General features: G+C 47.6%; 5 protein-coding genes across 5 annotated transcripts; 3 read left to right on the forward strand and 2 right to left on the reverse strand.

Annotated features, from left to right (window-relative positions):
• Positions 1–2,744: 2,744 nt before the first annotated feature.
• H6S33_003201 (uncharacterized protein) lies at positions 2,745–4,859 on the forward strand (the record flags this gene model as incomplete). The annotated part of the gene is made up of 1 exon (XM_044834565.1): positions 2,745–4,859. One exon carries the CDS (start codon positions 2,745–2,747, stop codon positions 4,857–4,859), a length of 2,115 nt encoding a protein of 704 aa, XP_044692408.1.
• Positions 4,860–5,196: 337 nt separating this feature from the next.
• H6S33_003202 (uncharacterized protein) lies at positions 5,197–6,189 on the forward strand (the record flags this gene model as incomplete). Its single annotated transcript, XM_044834566.1, has 1 exon — positions 5,197–6,189. The coding sequence occupies one exon, from the start codon at positions 5,197–5,199 to the stop codon at positions 6,187–6,189; it is 993 nt and encodes a 330-aa protein (XP_044692409.1).
• Positions 6,190–6,234: 45 nt separating this feature from the next.
• H6S33_003203 (uncharacterized protein) lies at positions 6,235–8,712 on the forward strand (the record flags this gene model as incomplete). The annotated part of the gene is made up of 1 exon (XM_044834567.1): positions 6,235–8,712. The coding sequence occupies one exon, from the start codon at positions 6,235–6,237 to the stop codon at positions 8,710–8,712; it is 2,478 nt and encodes an 825-aa protein (XP_044692410.1).
• Positions 8,713–10,168: 1,456 nt separating this feature from the next.
• H6S33_003204 (uncharacterized protein) lies at positions 10,169–11,497 on the reverse strand (the record flags this gene model as incomplete). Its single annotated transcript, XM_044834569.1, has 1 exon — positions 10,169–11,497. The coding sequence occupies one exon, from the start codon at positions 11,495–11,497 to the stop codon at positions 10,169–10,171; it is 1,329 nt and encodes a 442-aa protein (XP_044692411.1).
• A 3,464-nt stretch (positions 11,498–14,961) lies between these two features.
• Positions 14,962–17,972, reverse strand: H6S33_003205 (uncharacterized protein; the record flags this gene model as incomplete). Its single annotated transcript, XM_044834570.1, has 2 exons — positions 14,962–16,029; positions 16,086–17,972. The coding sequence occupies 2 exons, from the start codon at positions 17,970–17,972 to the stop codon at positions 14,962–14,964; spliced, it is 2,955 nt and encodes a 984-aa protein (XP_044692412.1).
• Between the last annotated feature and the right edge of the window lie 236 nt (positions 17,973–18,208).

Here is an 18,208-nt window from a genome sequence, read left to right on the forward strand (position 1 = left end):
ATTTGTGACAATCAAATGGTAGCGAATAGGATCAGTTCTTTGACCGCAGCACGATTTTTCACCATTCTATGTTCCCCTATGTAGGTTAGTGCAACCCAATGCCATCGCTTATTCTCGGTGCGGCAGCTATCACCGTACGACTCCCGAAAGAGGTAATAGCTGCTAGTCCGCCCACACACCTGGTCGTAGTAGTACTTGATCTTGATCACAATCTCCATCGCTCCCTGTACTCTTCTCTTCCGGGTTGGATTCGACCACCGGATAAGCTACAGGTGTCCCATGAGGAGAGATGAAGACTGGAGCTACTGACTGGCATCTTGAAACTTTGATATTACAAGAATCCCATTCATACCACACAGAAAGACAAAAAAAAGGTGATCAGAAGAAGAGGTTCATGGTTATTTGTTTACACAAACCCATTTTTCTTGCCGCGAATGAATAGACCTGAGCTCCACCAATAAAAACACCAAGCCTCAGTTTTTTTCTTTTTTCTGGGTTAGATTTTTCCAATCTACCCGACAGCATGCACACACTCCTGATCGAGTATATCGATAAGATCACGAAAAAACCATCAATACCCAGAAAGCTATTATAAACCTACTTCAGTTCACAGTTAATGAGTGATACATTATGACTCAAATTGCATCTTGCCCTAAACGTTACCCAGTTCAACTCCCTCTTCTTGTAACCCCGAGTTACTCGCCTCATAGCTCTATCACCCAGCTGAGATTGATTATACGCTGTAGAAACCACATTCTTACCCCAGAACACGAGTCTACAGCACCGCGAGTGAGAATCCATGACTCCCGGCGATTGATAGTTCATTAATTATGACTCCCGGCAAAATATATCCCACAAGGACTGTCTGTTCTTCTGCTCTGCGATGTGTATTCAATCACTAATACTTCCGTAAGTAACAGCATGTATCTCACTGAACGATATCTCCAGGTGTAGAGTAGTGTGGTGATGGGTAGAGATGTGGATTGGGGCGGCGGAGTGATGACTCAGCGAGTGATACTCCATGACTGCGAGTGCTAGTCCATGATGATGACTGTACATGTTCCCCAACTTCCTGTAGGGGATCATAGGGATACGTTGCAGGCATACTCGTAACGACAATAATCCCAAAGTGCAGGTATATTAACGAAAGAGAGAGCTTGGAAATGTCGATATAGATCTTCTCAAAATTATTAAATTCACAGCAAAGCGGCAGGTGACAGATTGATACATCCATATTATATCCGGGTTTGAGCAGAAAAAAGATATAAAATACATGTACATGTACAGATCGACATCTACCTGGCCAGGACAGATACATGTAGCCACACCACCACGCCCTACAAGTTACTGCATCCCTAGAGGTTTTGGTTGCAACAAAATTTTATTTTTTACGTAGAGCGTATTTTCTCGATGTTAATCAAACGCAACTGTGATACTCAGCAACGTTAAGTGCTGTTCCAAACTAAAGCCTATTAGGATACTTGGGGAGCGAGTGCTTGATTATGATGCTGACTAAGATGAACCTCACACCCTTGATGCCCATGCGGCTGAGAAGGAAAGGACCGGGAGGTCAATGATTCACCAACAAACTTGAAAACCTCTGGAAATATTTGTATATACAAGCACCATAGCGACACCATATTTCAGCCCTGTCTTCAAGCTAAGATACACTGCTTATCGAGGAGAACCAGTGTTACAGGAAACATGAACACTGCTCCTAAGTCAAAGAATAAGGGTAATACGAGTGATGGGTTGTGATGCGAGTACGGTCGGGTAACGAGGGAACAAGCATAGAAAGGTACCGAGGGGTGTGGGGGCACCGGGTGCAACCACACTAGTATTAGGCTGTTGTGAGGGCACGTTTACTATTGGGTGTCTCACCCGGAACGGAATAGAAGCGGGGCTTATGGCTGCAGGCCATTCTACTTAGGGAAGTAGCTCTAGGACAATAGCATGATACAGCTCGGTTACTGGCAATTGCGGGGTTTATGGTTATGTGTCAGAATTAGAATGGAGGAACGGAACTATGCGGGGGCGTTTTTCTACTGGGGTTATCTTTGGGTTGATTATCTTATTCTATTATCATTATCTCATTAGTATTAGAAAGCGGGCCTTGGCATAGGTTCCAATATGTATAAATAGGGTAGGATTCCGCCTCGTCTTAGTGGCATCATCAGTCACTCAGCGAGCGGAATCCGGTTTACAATATTACAAGTTTAAAAGCTACAGAACTATCGCTTAGCATTGGCATTCCCCAAACACTATATTGTACCTTATCCACTACGCTATTATTTCACCGATTGCATATTATCAACGTCCCGATAAGACAACTACTTGCTTAGACCAATACTTGAGAGTATTTTGTTTGTGGCGGATAGTCACCGTGCGCTCAAGTAAAAGAATAAGGAAGTAGTCTATTAGAAGGACTCTTTGATACCGTATGCATCCCCGAGTAGCAACAGCAGCTATCAACAACTTTACTTGCACCACCTCTTTTGTCGTTCGCAGAGGCAGTGCCGAACACCTCTATTGCGGATACCTTGAATACGCCGGGTTTTTTGCCGAAGCAGGTACTACTTGCACGTTCGAAGAACACGACCCGGAGATCCTCAACTATCCCGAACTTTTCCCCATCAAAGTCACCCTCAGACAGCAATCCTACGGATTAGCCCACTCCGTCCCTTGGTTCGTCGTTCAACCCTGGTGTAGAAGACAGCCACAACTCAGAATTGAGCAACTTAGCGATGTCAAGGGGTCATCAGCAACAAATGGAGGAAGACTACAACATGGAGAGCTCAATTACAGTGAGAGATCGAGGTATAGTCGAGACCCAAGCGAGACAGCGCCACAGGAGGGATCTGGACATGCCAATCAGCGACCTCTTCAGATCGACTCAGCCGGCCGTATCCTATGGCCAACCCCGCTCCCGCAGGCAAGGGGACTACCGAGACTATTCCCCGTACAAGACGCCAATCAGAGAACGATCTTCTATTCCGAGGCCCTCGGTCCTCAGGGGAACGGACGACGACGAAGAAACGAATATGGACGTGGAAGAACGCCGAATCGAGCACCCCTTTGGAGAAATCATCGGGCAGGAAATCGAACGGAGAGGAGCCCCAGTGGTTCAGCAGCTGAGTCGCGGACTTGGAGACCTCACTGTGAGCGTCCAAGACCTCCCTATAATCAGGGACATCACTCGGCAGCACTCCGCGCAGCTCGCCCAGCAGCACGAAGAGCAGACCAAACTTATCCGCGAGTTGCAGATGAAGTTCGGCCAGGACCAAGAGGAACGGGAGCGCCGCGAAGGGATCATTCTCGCGCAAGTGCGGGCAGAGGCGGCCGCAACCACTACGAACCTCGGCCAAGTCTTGGACCAAATCGTTACCACCACTAGGGCCCACCAACAGCGACAGGAAGAGCAGACCCAGCATATAAACATGCTGGCTGACTGGATCCAAAAGCTGCCAAAAGAAGGCCCAGCCCAAGTCCCAGAAGGCGTAGCAGCCACACTGGTACAATTGGAGAAGACCATGCGGCAGCAGGCCTCACTGGTGGACGGTTTCTCCGGAACAAAGACGGCCCTAGAAGAAATGATGGAGCAGTTGAAGGAAACAGCCCGTAAAACGACTGCGGAAAAACCACTGGCCCCAGAAACAGGTGGCGGTGGATCAGGCCCACCTCCTAACCCGCCTCCCCAACAACCAGTCGCCCCTCCAGCCGGCTCCGAATCCAGTGAAGACCTCGAAGACCATGGCAATCCGGAAGGAGGTCAAGGAGCACAAGGTGGAGGTAACGGGAATGGCAATAAGGGAGGTAACGCTCCAGAAGCACCCGGATCATCCCCATCGGATTCCTCAGATTCGGAAGGCGAACGCCGCAAGAGGCTGGAACGAAGGAAACGAAGACACGAAAGGAGGCGCCAACGAGAGCAAGAACTCTCGCACCCCCCTCGTGCCACCGTAGGTGATGCACCCAAAAAGGCCAACATTCCCTTCTCCGGAAGAGCCGATCAAGACGTAAGACTCTGGATCGACCAGATGGAGATTCTAATCAGTCTCCAGAAGAAGGTCCAATGGGATGATGGCACTAAGATTATGTGGGCATCCCTCGAGTTTACCGGTAGTGCGGCAAACTTTTGGCGGAATTTTACGGAGAGGTTAGCTGTGGATCGCAGTATCGGAACCTGGGAACGGTTCAAGCAGGAACTTCGCACCCAATACGGCAACCGCACGAGTCAGGAACAGGCCAAGCAGAGGATGGATAGACTCCGGCAAACTGGCCCAATCGACGACTACATCAATGAGATGCAGAACCTAGAATGGGACGCACGAGTTGGACCAGTTGTCATGAGATCCATGATCCTAACAGGAATAAACTCCTCGCTGGAACAACGGCTCTCCAATGCGATTGAGGAACCAAATGATTTCGTGGACTGGTTAGCCTGGGTACGAAAGGTCGGACGAAAGGACCACGAGGTGAAGGCTCGGAAGGAAATCCTACGAGGTAAAGACACTGCGAAACCTCGTGAGGAAAAAACAGAACGACGGAAATCGCGCAACAACGCAAATCCTCGGAAAACTTTTCCCGCATCAGCCAACAACTCCAAAAACTCGGATGACTTAGGTGTCACCAGAGAAGAGAAGGAGAAATGGCAGAAGGAAGGAAAGTGTTTCCGTTGTGGTAGAGATAACCACTTAGTAAAAGATTGCGTGGCGACGAGTAAAGTCAGGTTGACGAACCTGAAAAGAAAAGAGTATCCTTCCGGGAGAAAGGACCACGGAAAGGAGGGTGATAAGAAACGGAAATTGGGGCCACAAAATGAGGCATTTAGGGCAAGGATTACGAATTTGGAGAGCTAAATTGATTGGGTATTTCTATTTTTTATGCGGTGTCTCATTCTATGTTGTGTTACGGGTTTTATTTGGGAAAAAGACTTTTCTAAGGGATCGAGTTATGTCATGTTCTATCGGTTTTGTTATTTTTGCGCAATTTAAATTCTCTTTACACACATTTTGAGAAGCGGGGTCACATTCTGAAAACACCTGGCGCATAAGTGTTGAACTATGATCTTCATCAACGCTCGAATTCTCTATATAAACCCCCTCGCCCCGCTCTCAGAACAAGAACTATCAACATCAACCCACTCATACCCAAGAACAATCTACCTTACCTTATACTTTCAAAAAACGTACGAACATGTCTTCACACAACCAAGAAACCCGCCTTGAGATTGAGATCTCTTGGAACCATCCCGCAACTAGTACCCAACATGCAGAAACAGTCAACGCACTCCTAGACAGCGGAACAGAGGACTGGGTGATGTCCTGGAACTGCGTCCACCGTCTCAAGATCCCAACTCAACCTCGATCCAAGCCCCTCATCATCAGACAGGCTGACGGTACCCCTATGCCTAACTCCGGTACTCATATCACCCAACCCCTTACTCTCCGCGTTGGCAACCATCTAGACAGAGATATTGTCTGTGAGGTTGGCTCATTCGCAGGAGAAGACCTCGTCATACCACATCGATGGCTCAAGGAGCATCAACCTACCATACATTGGGGTCAGAACAAGGTCACCTTCGACAACATCAATTGTCAAGTGAAGGGATGCTTCAGGACCATGTATGATATATACGAAGAAGACCCAGAAGAGCTGGTCATCAGGCTGTTAAGGACGTCACCCGAAACACCGATGATGATCGAGCAACACCCCTTCTGGGCAAGGGCATTGGTAGGCGAGACCCTCGCTAGTGCTATACCGATGGAGTACCAGGACTTCGTCAACGTCTTCTCTAAGGAGGGAGCCGATCGACTACCTGATCACTCTGAATGGGATCACACCATTCCCCTTATGGAAGGAAAGCAGCCTCCATGGGGACCGATCTATGCGCTCTCCCCAGTGGAACAAAAGGCACTTCGGGAGTACTTGGACGAAATGCTAGCCTCTGGCAAAATAGTCCCCTCCACCAGCCCGGCAGCAGCACCGATCCTGTTCGTGAAGAAAGCCAATGGAAAATTAAGGTTATGCGTAGACTTTCGTGGCTTAAATGCTATTACGGTCAAGAATCGCTACCCCCTTCCACTCATGACAGAGTTGGCCGATTCGACGAAAGGAGCAGAGTTCTTCACTAAGATAGACCTGAAAAATGGCTATAACTTAATTAGGATTGCTGCTGGCGAGGAATGAAAAACAGCTTTCAGAACGAAGTACGGCCACTTTGAATATAGGGTAATGCCCTTCGGTTTAACCAATGCACCGGCGTCGTTCCAGGTCATGGTCAATACCATATTCAAGGATCTTTTGGATCAAGGCGTAGTAGTCTACTTGGATGATATTCTAATATATTCAAAGACTAAGGAAGAGCATACGACTCTTGTGAGGAAGATATTGGAGCGACTGCAACAAAACCATCTATACGGGAACCTCGAGAAAACGGAATGGTACAAACAGGAGGTAGAATTCCTGGGATTTGTACTATCAGGGAAAGGGAACCAGGTCTCGCCTAAGAGGGTGAAGGCAATCACGGAATGGTTACCACCCACCAAGGTCAAGGAACTTCAATGTTTCCTCGGATTCGCCAACTTCCTACGACGGTTCATCCACAGGTACTCCGAGGTTTGTCGACCAATGACCGATCTCTTGAAGAAAGGTTCCGTATGGCGATGGAGCAGTGAACAGCAAAATGCTTTCGACGAACTCAAGGAAAGATTTACGTCTGCCCCAATACTACGACACTACGACGAACACCGTGAAGCGATCATAGAAACTGACGCGAGTGACTGGGCTGAGGCCGCAGTACTCTCTCAGGTGTTCGAGGACGGTATTCTACACCCGGTAGCTTACCACTCTCGCAAGTTCAACGAGGCAGAGGTAAACTACGAGATCTATGACAAGGAGATGCTCGCTATAGTTTCTGCGCTCTTAACTTGGAGACATTGGCTGGAAGGAACGGATATTCCTATCCAGATACATTCGGATCATCAGAACCTACAGTACTTCACAACGACCAAGAAGTTGTCAAGAAGACAAGCCAGATGGGCCGAAAAGATAGCACCTTTTCGCTTCAGGATTCATTACCGACCAGGCGAAAAGAATGGCAAGCCAGATGCACTTACAAGGCGCCCAGAGTTCGCTATGGAAGGGGGAGTAATGCGTGAACAACCCGTAAAACAGTTGCTCAGCGCAGAACAATTTGTCAGAAAATCACGGACCAGTGTAGAAACGGGCCCTGAAATCATTGGCAACCCCGAAGGAGAATGGACTCCGTTGGATCAGTGGTACGACATACCAGGTACTGAGCTGCCTCAGCCGTTACAAGACTGGTATGAACAGGACAGACAATGGGTTCGGAGAGTGTTCCGGGATGAACCTCTCCCTGACGCAAACCTTGAAGTCTTCGGGACAGAGGGAGCTGATGCCGTAATAACGGAGCTTGCCACTGAATGGACCCCGGGATCGAATGAGGCCACCCACGATGGTCGTTGGGTAGTGCCAGGATACGCGGTCAGACAAGTCATTGAGGATCATCATGACAGACCCGTAGCGGGGCATCTAGGAAGGGATAAAACCCTTGAGTTGATCGATAGGAACTACTGGTGGCCAGGAATGTCCACGGATGTAGCCAACTTCGTCAAGACTTGCGATGTGTGCCAGAGAGCCAAGCAACGTCGGAGACACTTGTCACTCCCTCAACCCCTAGAGTTAGCCACCACACCTTGGACTGATATCTCAATGGATTTCGTGGTAGAAATGCCAAAGGAGAAATCAGGATTCCGTAACATATTGGTAGTTGTGGACCGTTTTACGAAAATGGCTCACTTCATTCCAATGACGGGAATCAACGCGGAACAGACCGCTAACGCCTTTGTTAAAGACATTTGGCGCTTTCACGGACTTCCTAGGAGCATTGTCTCTGACAGAGGAACACAGTTCGTATCGGCATTCTGGGCTGCGATTACAGAACGACTAGGGATTCGTAGAAGACTCTCGACCTCGTTCCACCCGCAGACAGATGGTCAGACAGAAAAAACCAATCAGCACCTCGAATCCTACATCCGGGCCTATACCGCAGGAACAGGAAAGAAATGGAAGGACCTACTACCGATTTGCGAGTATGCATATAATAATGCGAAACACTCGTCGACAGGACAATCGCCGTTCTACTGCAACTATGGTTTCCACCCACGGACAGATTGGCCAACGGATGCGAAAATCGGACAGCTGGATGCCAAGGGAAGTACCTATCTGGAAGACCTTCTCCTAGCCCATGAGTCAGCGAGAGACACGCTGCAGAGGACCTTTGATAGGATGGCGTCAAGGCCAGGGCCAGCAGTTCAGCGGTTCCCAATCGGTCAAAAGGTTTTGCTGGATACTCGGAACCTCGGCGGTTACAATAAATGGTCGGATAAGTTTACAGGCCCTTTCGAAGTCGCCGCGGCTGTAGGAAATAGGGCTTATAGGTTGAATCTTCCGGTAGAATGGAAGGTTCATGACGTATTCCACGAGATGTTGTTGCGACCTTACCGAGAGGATCCCAACCCTGGCAGGCAACAAAATACACGAAAACGACTCGCAACACCCGACCCTCAAGAAGTACTCTTGGAGGAGAACTTCAAACCAACCACGAATAATCGGCCCCATACACGGAGTCAAGGGCCAGCCATTGACTCGAGTCGGCCTCCGAAACGACAACGGACTAGGGAAGACTAGCTCGATACCTTTCCTACTCTATGACTTTTCCCAAAGGGTTTTTTTTATCATAGAGAGGTTTTAACGGTCGAGGGCGACGTCTAGGAAGGGGGAGTAGTGTTACAGGAAACATGAACACTGCTCCTAAGTCAAAGAATAAGGGTAATACGAGTGATGGGTTGTGATGCGAGTACGGTCGGGTAACGAGGGAACAAGCATAGAAAGGTACCGAGGGGTGTGGGGGCACCGGGTGCAACCACACTAGTATTAGGCTGTTGTGAGGGCACGTTTACTATTGGGTGTCTCACCCGGAACGGAATAGAAGCGGGGCTTATGGCTGCAGGCCATTCTACTTAGGGAAGTAGCTCTAGGACAATAGCATGATACAGCTCGGTTACTGGCAATTGCGGGGTTTATGGTTACGTGTCAGAATTAGAATGGAGGAACGGAACTATGCGGGGGCGCTTTTCTACTGGGGTTATCTTTGGGTTGATTATCTTATTCTATTATCGTTATCTCATTAGTATTAGAAAGCGGGCCTTGGCATAGGTTCCAATATGTATAAATAGGGTAGGATTCCGCCTCGTCTTAGTGGCATCATCAGTCACTCAGCGAGCGGAATCCGGTTTACAATATTACAAGTTTAAAAGCTACAGAACTATCGCTTAGCATTGGCATTCCCCAAACAACCAGGTAGGTCTATGATTGGTAACCTGAGCACAAATATACAGGAAGAAATAAAACGAGAAAGAGAAAGGTCGAGTACGTTCTGCATAGCCCCACCACACGCCACAAATCCAGTGGCCAGACTAGTAATCAACACGATTAGTACAGTGCGTAACATCGGTGAGTTGGCTGCCCGGAGGTCCCGCCTGTTCGAATATTCTTCTTGCACCGATGGACGCTAGATTGAATCGTGCCCTAATGTCTTGCATGAAACAACCTCGAGAGAGCCTATTTGATGAGAAGCTATATGCTGCCCGGGATGCCTATCCTAAAATAATGTAAATATAGGCAGGCTGGTTATAAAGAACGACTGTTAAATTGATTGACAACATGCTAGAAGTTTAATGGACGTGGGGTCGGAAAAGAGGGAACATATTCAAAGCCAATGGGACTTGTCAATATGACATTCGAAAAGGTTGAGGGGGCTGATATCAATAACCATAGCGCCAAAGCTAGCAAAAAGGAAAGATATGAGGTCTTGCGTATCTGCGATGAGTACAAGATATGCTTGACGTGCATATGGAATCTAATCGCCAGAAGAAACATAAAATAAGTGCTAAAGCTGTGTAGAAATAGTATATAGTCATGGGGTAATGGTGAAGATAGTTGGACCCTTTATATCCTCCTTGAAATGTAATAAGAAGCAAATGAATGTGGTAAGGCAGGAAGTGCCGTAGTAGATGCAGCATATTTAGCTACAGGTCAAGAATTGACCAAATCATAGCCGCCTCGGGTTCCGTTCAACTGAGCTCTAACCAGTGGACGATGAGCCACGAGGAACAAACCTCTGGGTAGGAATGTGCCAACGCTTCTCTCGAACCACCACGACGCTTTGACTAAGGTTCATGACTTTCTCATACATCCAGTCAATGAACCTATTAAAAGAATTTGTGCGCTTCCTCTTTGGCTTTGGTACCAGGACAGGAGGCCTTGATTCGATCGTGATATTTCCAATCGGAATCTCTGGAATTGTCATGGACACCTTGGGTGTCGTAGAGCTCCTGTTGATATTGAAAGGAACGTATTCGAAGGTACCGTAGTTGATTTTATCAGGATCACACTGAATGCGTTGCATATTTAGAGGTCTTAGTTGAGGACTAGCGCATACATCGCGCACGCTCTGGTACGTAGCTGCCTCTTTCCGAAGTTCTTCGAGTTCCGCATGTGTCTGGGCTTGTCCGTCCGGGGAAAAAATAAATTCCGGTGAGTCATCAACTATTTGGCCGCTTGATTCTATCCCGCCTTGTGTATGGTAAATTCTATCTGCCTCACCATTGACACAATTGATATGCTGATTGATTAAATCAAATGGTGGTCTTCCAGTTCCTTCATTAGCCCCAGTGGCTTTGAGACGTGTCAGAATTTGAGCAAGCGATTCCTCGGGTTCTGATACTGCTGTGAATGCACCCGTCAATGTTGACGCAAGGCTGCCTTGTGGTTGTAATCCACCTCTGAATTCATTCAGTTCTTCCTTCCACCGAACCAAGTTGTCGTAGGAATTATCCAACCAGATATCTTCCACCGAATCCGTTTCGGCGGCATCCGCAACGCCCTTTCCCTTTGGTGAGGGCCATCCTGGAATGTCATGGCTCCCGGAAGTAGTGCTTGTTGTTGGCTTACATCGAGCTCTCCCTATTCTGATTCTAGAAGATTCCATCTTCGATTCGGGCTCATCTAACAACTTCGGAAGATATTGTGAACTGCAAATATCTGAATCCTTGTCCATGTTGCTATGCTGCCGGCATCGCGGTGGTGAGCCTACTCTAGACGCACAAGATGGAGAATATAACCTCCTCTTCATTGGACTTATTCGTTCCATCTCACTAAGTGACCGTCTCTTGACAATAGCCTCTGCCCTCTCTCGTTCAACCCATTGCTCATAGGTCTCCGTATTTTGAAGGTGGAGAGGAGCAACGAATGGCAAAGATGGAGGTGACGAAGGCAGATTTTCCTTTGGATATGGGATTGCCACACTAAGATTTGAATGGGTCCTGTCCATTGACAGTCGTGAATCAAGTGTCTTTGCATCACCAAAGTTGGTAACTGTAGTAGACAGAGTCTCTGGAAATGGGTGATTCATTGTTTCCCCGACTTCAGAGGAACAGCTTCCTGTAGTTCTTTCTATTCCCCCATGTTTATGCTGAAAGTTGGTATCCGTACTGCACATGAACGCGTGGCGCACTGGCGTTTCAATCATCTTTGTCGCTGTGAACCCCTTCAACACCGCGGGAATAATTGCCTACTGGTATGATTAGCCCCTGAGGTGAAATAAGATGCATACAAGGTATACATACATACAGTTCTCCCCTTTCTTCCTGAGTTACGTTCACCACCCAAAAGCACGGCTCTCCCACCCTGGTTATCCAGTAAGAGTCTACTCGATCCGTGAACAATTTTTTCCTCGAGTAGGGTCTCTACTTCCTATACTGTTAGTCCTTTGAAACCGATAGGAATTGAAGGTAGAGAGCTTACTATCCCATTAAGACACCTCGAGGGTGCTGAATACTGCCTAGCGGGGATACAAACAGAGCGTATTTGCAGAGAAAGTAGTAAGTGTAACTACCGTCTCTCTGTGCCTAACCCCTCAAGTTTCCTCTTACGTGCCTGGATTCAGATGCGCTGTAGCGGTATCAGAGCTACCCTTTGTGCTTGTGGGAGCCTGGAAGCGTGAGGAAATAGAAGAGGAGTAAATTTGGTGGTCAGCGAATCAAACTTGAATGGTGGGTGTGGCACTGATCCCAAGGAGGGTGCGTAAGTGAAAAGTGGTTCTCCGGGGTACAAATCTATCGGGTTGGTGTTCTGTGTGGGCATGCCGGTTTGGACAAAGGTTGCCCATAACCGGCGACATAACCTATATCGCCGAGGTGAATTAGCTTTGAACGCCGGCGACCTAACTAGCCCGGAAGCCCCCGCGATGAAATACTTACTTCTTGAGCTTGCGGGCTTCTTAACGGGTCTCTTTTGATTATTACAGGTGTGATCTCTGATATTTGATGATTTTTGGCAGATTGTTTGTTGTTTTTCGGGCCCGTGTAGTTAAAAATATCATTGAACGTGATAGAAAGTGCTTGGCTCAGTGTGGCTAGACGACTACCGGGACTATTAGCTGCTAATATGGCCTGAGAAATTTAGTACTGTGTAACAAGCTTCTTGGTCTATGTGCATACATGTACATTCCCCGGCCATATTATAGGAAAACTCGATTGAAGTTACAAAACCAGTTGAAAAGACTTTTGCTAGTGGAAAGAAGAGTTTTTTATGACAAAGAACAGGTTATTGAATAGAATCGTAATTAATTACGCTAAACAGGAGATTACAAAAAAAGGAAACAACTCTTTTTACTAGTAACCCTAACCCTACAGAAATCACTCCAACAGTAGTTTCACGGTTCCTATAACAAAACCATTGTTAAGGGGAAGCCAGTAATAGGGCCATGATCACATTCTTGCGAATGGTGGTCATGGGGCCTGGAGAAGGGTTTGCGAGTCAGGCCTCACTGGTTGCACACCCAGTGGGACCCTCCGCTAGATGGGGGGTGCCGCAACAGCGAAAAGGAAAAATCTGGGACCTAGTCCCTAGTCCCCTCCGGTGCGGGGCGGGTTTTTTTTTCTTCCCCCCGCCCAACTCACGGTGCGGGCCGGGTCAGCCAATGGGAAAAAAAAGAAGAAAGAAAAAGGTCGTCAGGAGAGGGAGAAAAAGGCCGGCGGGAAAAGAGAGGAAAGATGTCTCCCTCTAAAAAGGCGGATGAAAAAGGGACTGAAAGAAAAAGCTGGCCAAAATGGAAAAGAGAAAAAGAGGGCACCAAAAGAAAAAGAGGCGAGTGGTGCCGGTGATTGATTTATGAGAACATCGGCTGTGGGCGAAGAGGTTTATTTATAGAAAAACTCAAGAGAGCGGCCGATTCCCAAATATATAATTATTAAACTCTCGGGAGAAGATATAGTATTAGTGTATACAAGCATTTTCCGGCCTTTGGCCGGAGTAGGAACTGTTATGGCTTAAACAATATCAGTTTACCAACGCTTAAGATCACTGAACCCCAAGATGCCCTGTGCACATATCTGATATACTATTTGGTTGACTCAAGGTATGTTGGAACCAATATCTACTGGCTGACTCAAACATATTTGATAGAATATCTACTAACTCCAACATATTTGATAGAATATCTACTTACTGACAAACATATTTGATAGAGAAAAAGAAAACCCCTCAAACCTGGCCAATCAAAACCTTTAAATAACACATTGCATATCGGTATATCTATATACTTATTAGATATACAAGTATACTGTATACTACATCCATGTGGCGGGTTCCGTATTGATACCATAGATGGGCCTAGGGTTAAAAACTCTTGAATTATCCAGTCATTTCTCCTGCCCACTTACATGTAGTTCTACAGTTATAGCAAGCTCTCTATCCCTACTCCAGGTGTCCGGACCTTGATGATGATATAGTCCCATAAGTAGTCCTCATATCACAAGTATTATCCTCCTAGAATAAGGGACATAATCGATACATTGATGTAACCATTTCTGCTGTTTCCCCAGAGAGGAAAAAAGTCTTACTGAGAGGAAATGGAGACAAAACCAGTCAGAGGTAACGGAGACAACACCGTAAAGCTACATGTACTATAACTCCCCGAACATACCGTCTTCTGAACAAGGTTGATACTTGCATGAGAAGATGAGAAAAGGAGTGAGAGGTAGTCCGTCAGTGTGAGATCTTATGCTAGACTTCTAGATGTTCTCTGGCCTCAAAGATCTTCATCTGTAAGGGTACATGTATGTGAGACCTCCTACTGTGCATACCTACCAGCACAGGAAGAAAACAGACTTTTGCCCTATGACCTTTTATGGATGCGATATTGATAAAATATTATCATTGATACGTTTTGATATATATCTAGAGCGCTGTCCTCCAGGATTAGTAGCACTTGTTTTATTTCGTCTGCCAATCTCTTGTCTAAGTTTTCTGACCTTGATTATTCATTCTCCTCAACCTTCTACACTCTACGTTGGTTTAGCGGGAAATTAAAAACACTTTGCCATCTAAGCACTTTCTTTGCGAAAAGAATTACAGTGCAGATCTTGATCATATGCCTATCACATCCTCTTAATAAGACAAATCATTCCTGGAAGTATTGCTACCACTAGAGTGCGCAGGAATTAGAAAACTGAAGACATACAAGAAGCTCTATCACCGACTATTCTGTCAAGCTGCATTGGGAATATTGCCAACTAGCTGGGTAGATCATTTCAATTTCTTGTGACGGTAGGTGACTAAACTAAATCTTTCTCCACTTTTTGTTTACTGGATATACTAATACTCGTCCTCAAAGATTTTCTTCAGGCCACCGAGACCACCATACAAGACAAATGATACTCATGTTCTTCAACAAGGCTACCCTGATTATTCCCACTTTTTCCCCAGTTATCCACCCACAAAGAAACCCATTTGGTATTTTCCCCCACTTCTCCACACAGATATAGGCCACCCCGAGACACTGCTCAGTTTGTGACATAAACTCCGTCCCACATTTCACTTCTTACGGGTTGGAGTTTCAGCAGAAGAAGAACCTTCCGCATTGGATTTCAACAAATAAGTGTCAGCCGCCACCCCAGTCGCACCTTGCGCAGCCTTCAAGATATGGTTGATTTCAGGGCTAGAAGGACCCTGCTTCATATCGGTAACCAGCTGCTGGAGCTTCGCGAGGCCTTTGCAGTACGAATTGTACCTGCCGGTCATCCACTTCATGTAATTCTCCTCCGGAATCCCCAACTCCTTGAACTCTACCTCCCAGTGATCAATCTCCCTCTTGAGGTCGGCAGGAATGGGGGCTACAACTGTCTTGTACTTGACGCGGCGGCGGCGGGGCTTGGGAGCGGGAGCACCATCGTTCTTCTGACTCATCACATAGTCGTAAAGTCCAGGCAACAGGAAGGCTGGAAGGTTGAGACCAGGTCCGTCCTCTGAGGTCTTGGAGGGAGCCTTGAACTGCTCAGCAACAACGGCGCGGAATCCGGAGTAAATTTCGCTGTTTGTTGCGCCACAGGCACTAACCTTCTCGCGCTTGGGGCGAGTCTTATTGGTGCATGCTGGTTTCGGCGGCGGTGCGTTCAACTCATCCATGGCGTGGAACAGGCGGTCGCGCTCTTTCAGGGATGACGAGATGGTGCTTTGACGATAGTGACAGTCAACCACGCCGCCCATACGTTCGGGCTCCAATGTGCAGTTGAGATATTTCTTGACCAACATATCCAACTCCGCCTTCTTGGCCTCGGTCAACATCTCATCTAGCTCGGGAGTCTGGCTATCGAGAGGCGTGTGTGGCTTATTCTGCTGATGGCCATCGGCAGCCAACCCATCTTTATCCGATTTCTCGGCTTCCTGAGGGCACTGATCATGCTCCAACATTTGGGCTTTCGCAAGCAACTCGTCGACACCAGACATGTGGGTCGTTTGGCGTTGTCCGCTGCGTGGAGTGACTTTGACGCGCTCGGAAAAGGCTGAAGTAGCCAGAAGGGCTTCTTCGAATGTTTCCTTGAAGGGCATGGGGCTGGAAGCTTCACTGTCGCTGCCATAATCGGCACCGTTGGATGAGGTAGGCTAAATATCCAGTTATTAGAAGACGGCAAGAGGGGTAAAGTGATGAAAGGACTCACCGGTTCAAAGAACTTCGGCCCCGATCCACCGCCGGCTTCGCTGGCAGAGTCCTCGTGAGGCAAGGCCTGATTACATTGACAATGAGGATTGGTGCAAACCGGGAGTTCATCAGCCACTGCCGTCTTTGTCTCATCCTCAATTTGGCGAGATTTTCCCCTTTTGTTTCCGCGCTGGCCAGACGAAGTTTTCATTGCCTTTGTTCTCTCCATGTAGGAAGCAAGTGTTTCACGTTTGTCTTCAGTCATGGTGGAAGCATCAGGAGCCATTTTTGATGCAGGTGCAATATACTGGTCTGGGTTGTCTGCTTGTTGAGTTCGGCCTTGGTGGTGTTCATTTCCTGTAACCCGGCCTCTGCCTCGCCCACCTCTGGGACGGGTAACCGCTTTGCGAGCTGTACGAGTTCCGGGGGAAGTGATATCAGATTTGGCAGGGGTTGAATTTCCCTGCTTGAGAAAGTCTGGCTTCTGGGCGTCCACCTTACTATCCCCTAAAAAGTTTGTGACTTGTTCAAGCAACACCTGGTGCAAAGTTTCCGAAATCGAGCACTGATGCTGGTCAATATCGGACTTATCATGGCTTTCGTCCCTCTGATTAAGAGCATTCTGGGATCCGCCTCCTTCACGTACTCTTTTCATGGCAATATCGTAGGAAACCCGAGCCAGCCGGCTCAAATCTTCTTCGGTATAGGCTTTTGCAGTATATGGTGGGTTCTTGTCAACGGCGGAAATGGAATTGGCCGAGTGAGAACATGTGTCTGACCTGCTCACATCCTCCGAAATAGATTGCGTTGAATTATCCCTGGATTGCTGAGCAATGCTCTCACTAAGTTTGATATCAGGTACTTCAACATTGAGGCTGTCCGTAAGCATGGCTCGATCGAAAACGAGCATGATTTCTGCTCTCTCATCTTCACTAAGTGTTGCTGGGGTGTCAAGTGGCATGTAGCGTTTCATATAGGCGATCAGCCACATATACCGTTCCTTGGACATTCCCCACCCCACTGGTGGAAGTTCATCGCTCATAATTCCTTCCTGCCCGCTGTTGCCAGGGCTACCTAAATAACCCGCAGATATGTCGGGATATGCACTAGGGCCAGTTGGCAACCCAGTACCTGCAACGATCATTTGCTCCATATCGTTTATCAGCCTCGTTGTGTCAGCCGCTGACAGGGAGGAGGGATTGACACCAGGCATTACATTATCCATATACGCTCCGAGAAACCTGGCCAGTTCTTCACGACTTTTTTCAGGATCAAACGGTTCCATTTTGGGCCCTTGAATAGGTAACGGACGAGGAGGGTTCGTTTGCCTTCCCGCACGTGGCAACGCTGCTCTGCGCGCTCGTCCACGAACGGATCGCGAGCGAGTGGTACAAGGTGCATCTGATTCCGCTGAAAGTGAAGACCTTTCTAAATGTGGCAGGAGCCCCTGCTCCGCACCACTCATGCTTGTAGTTAAAGCATGCTCCGTACTTCTTTTCATCTGTGTGTCCATAATAATAGGACGCGAAGTGTTACTTCCCAACGTGCTGGGAAGGGACGATCCGGTTTCGACTAGGGAACCCCGGTTTAACACGTTTTGGATAGCTCGAGTCCGAGCCAGTTCCCTCCATTCCGGACCAATCTGTCCACGATCGATCATTTCGTTTATTACACGTGCAGGAAAGCTTGCTTCATATTCAGATAGAGAAGCAAACTCAAAGGAGGTGTGAAGCCTATCAGCTCCATTGCCTGTATTTATACTGGACGCTGGTTGGCTATGGAGGTCTCTCTGGGCAAGAAACGCAGCGGCCCTTTCAGCTGCTTGACGAACCTCTTGAGCGGTCTTCGTATTTGTCAAGGCATTAACCCCGGCGGGAGGACGGGCGGGCTGGCGGGCAGGGGGCATATTCTTGGAATTGAACAGTAGGAACTATTCAATTGAGTTAGAACCTGAGAAAGAACATTGAAAGAAGTACCAGTGTTAGTAATATTTACCTTTATATGATTCTCTGGCCTTCTTTTATATCAATGAGAAGCTTTGGTAGTTTCTTTCCACGATGCTGCAAACACTGCTAAGAAGGACTATGAGGGGTCGAGGTGGGTAAGGGGGGGGGGAGAGAATTTTGAATCTTTGAGGGTAGT

Source organism: Morchella sextelata (genome assembly GCF_020137385.1).
Source record: "Morchella sextelata strain SCLS chromosome Unknown scls_14, whole genome shotgun sequence".
Classification (NCBI taxonomy): domain Eukaryota; kingdom Fungi; phylum Ascomycota; class Pezizomycetes; order Pezizales; family Morchellaceae; genus Morchella; species Morchella sextelata.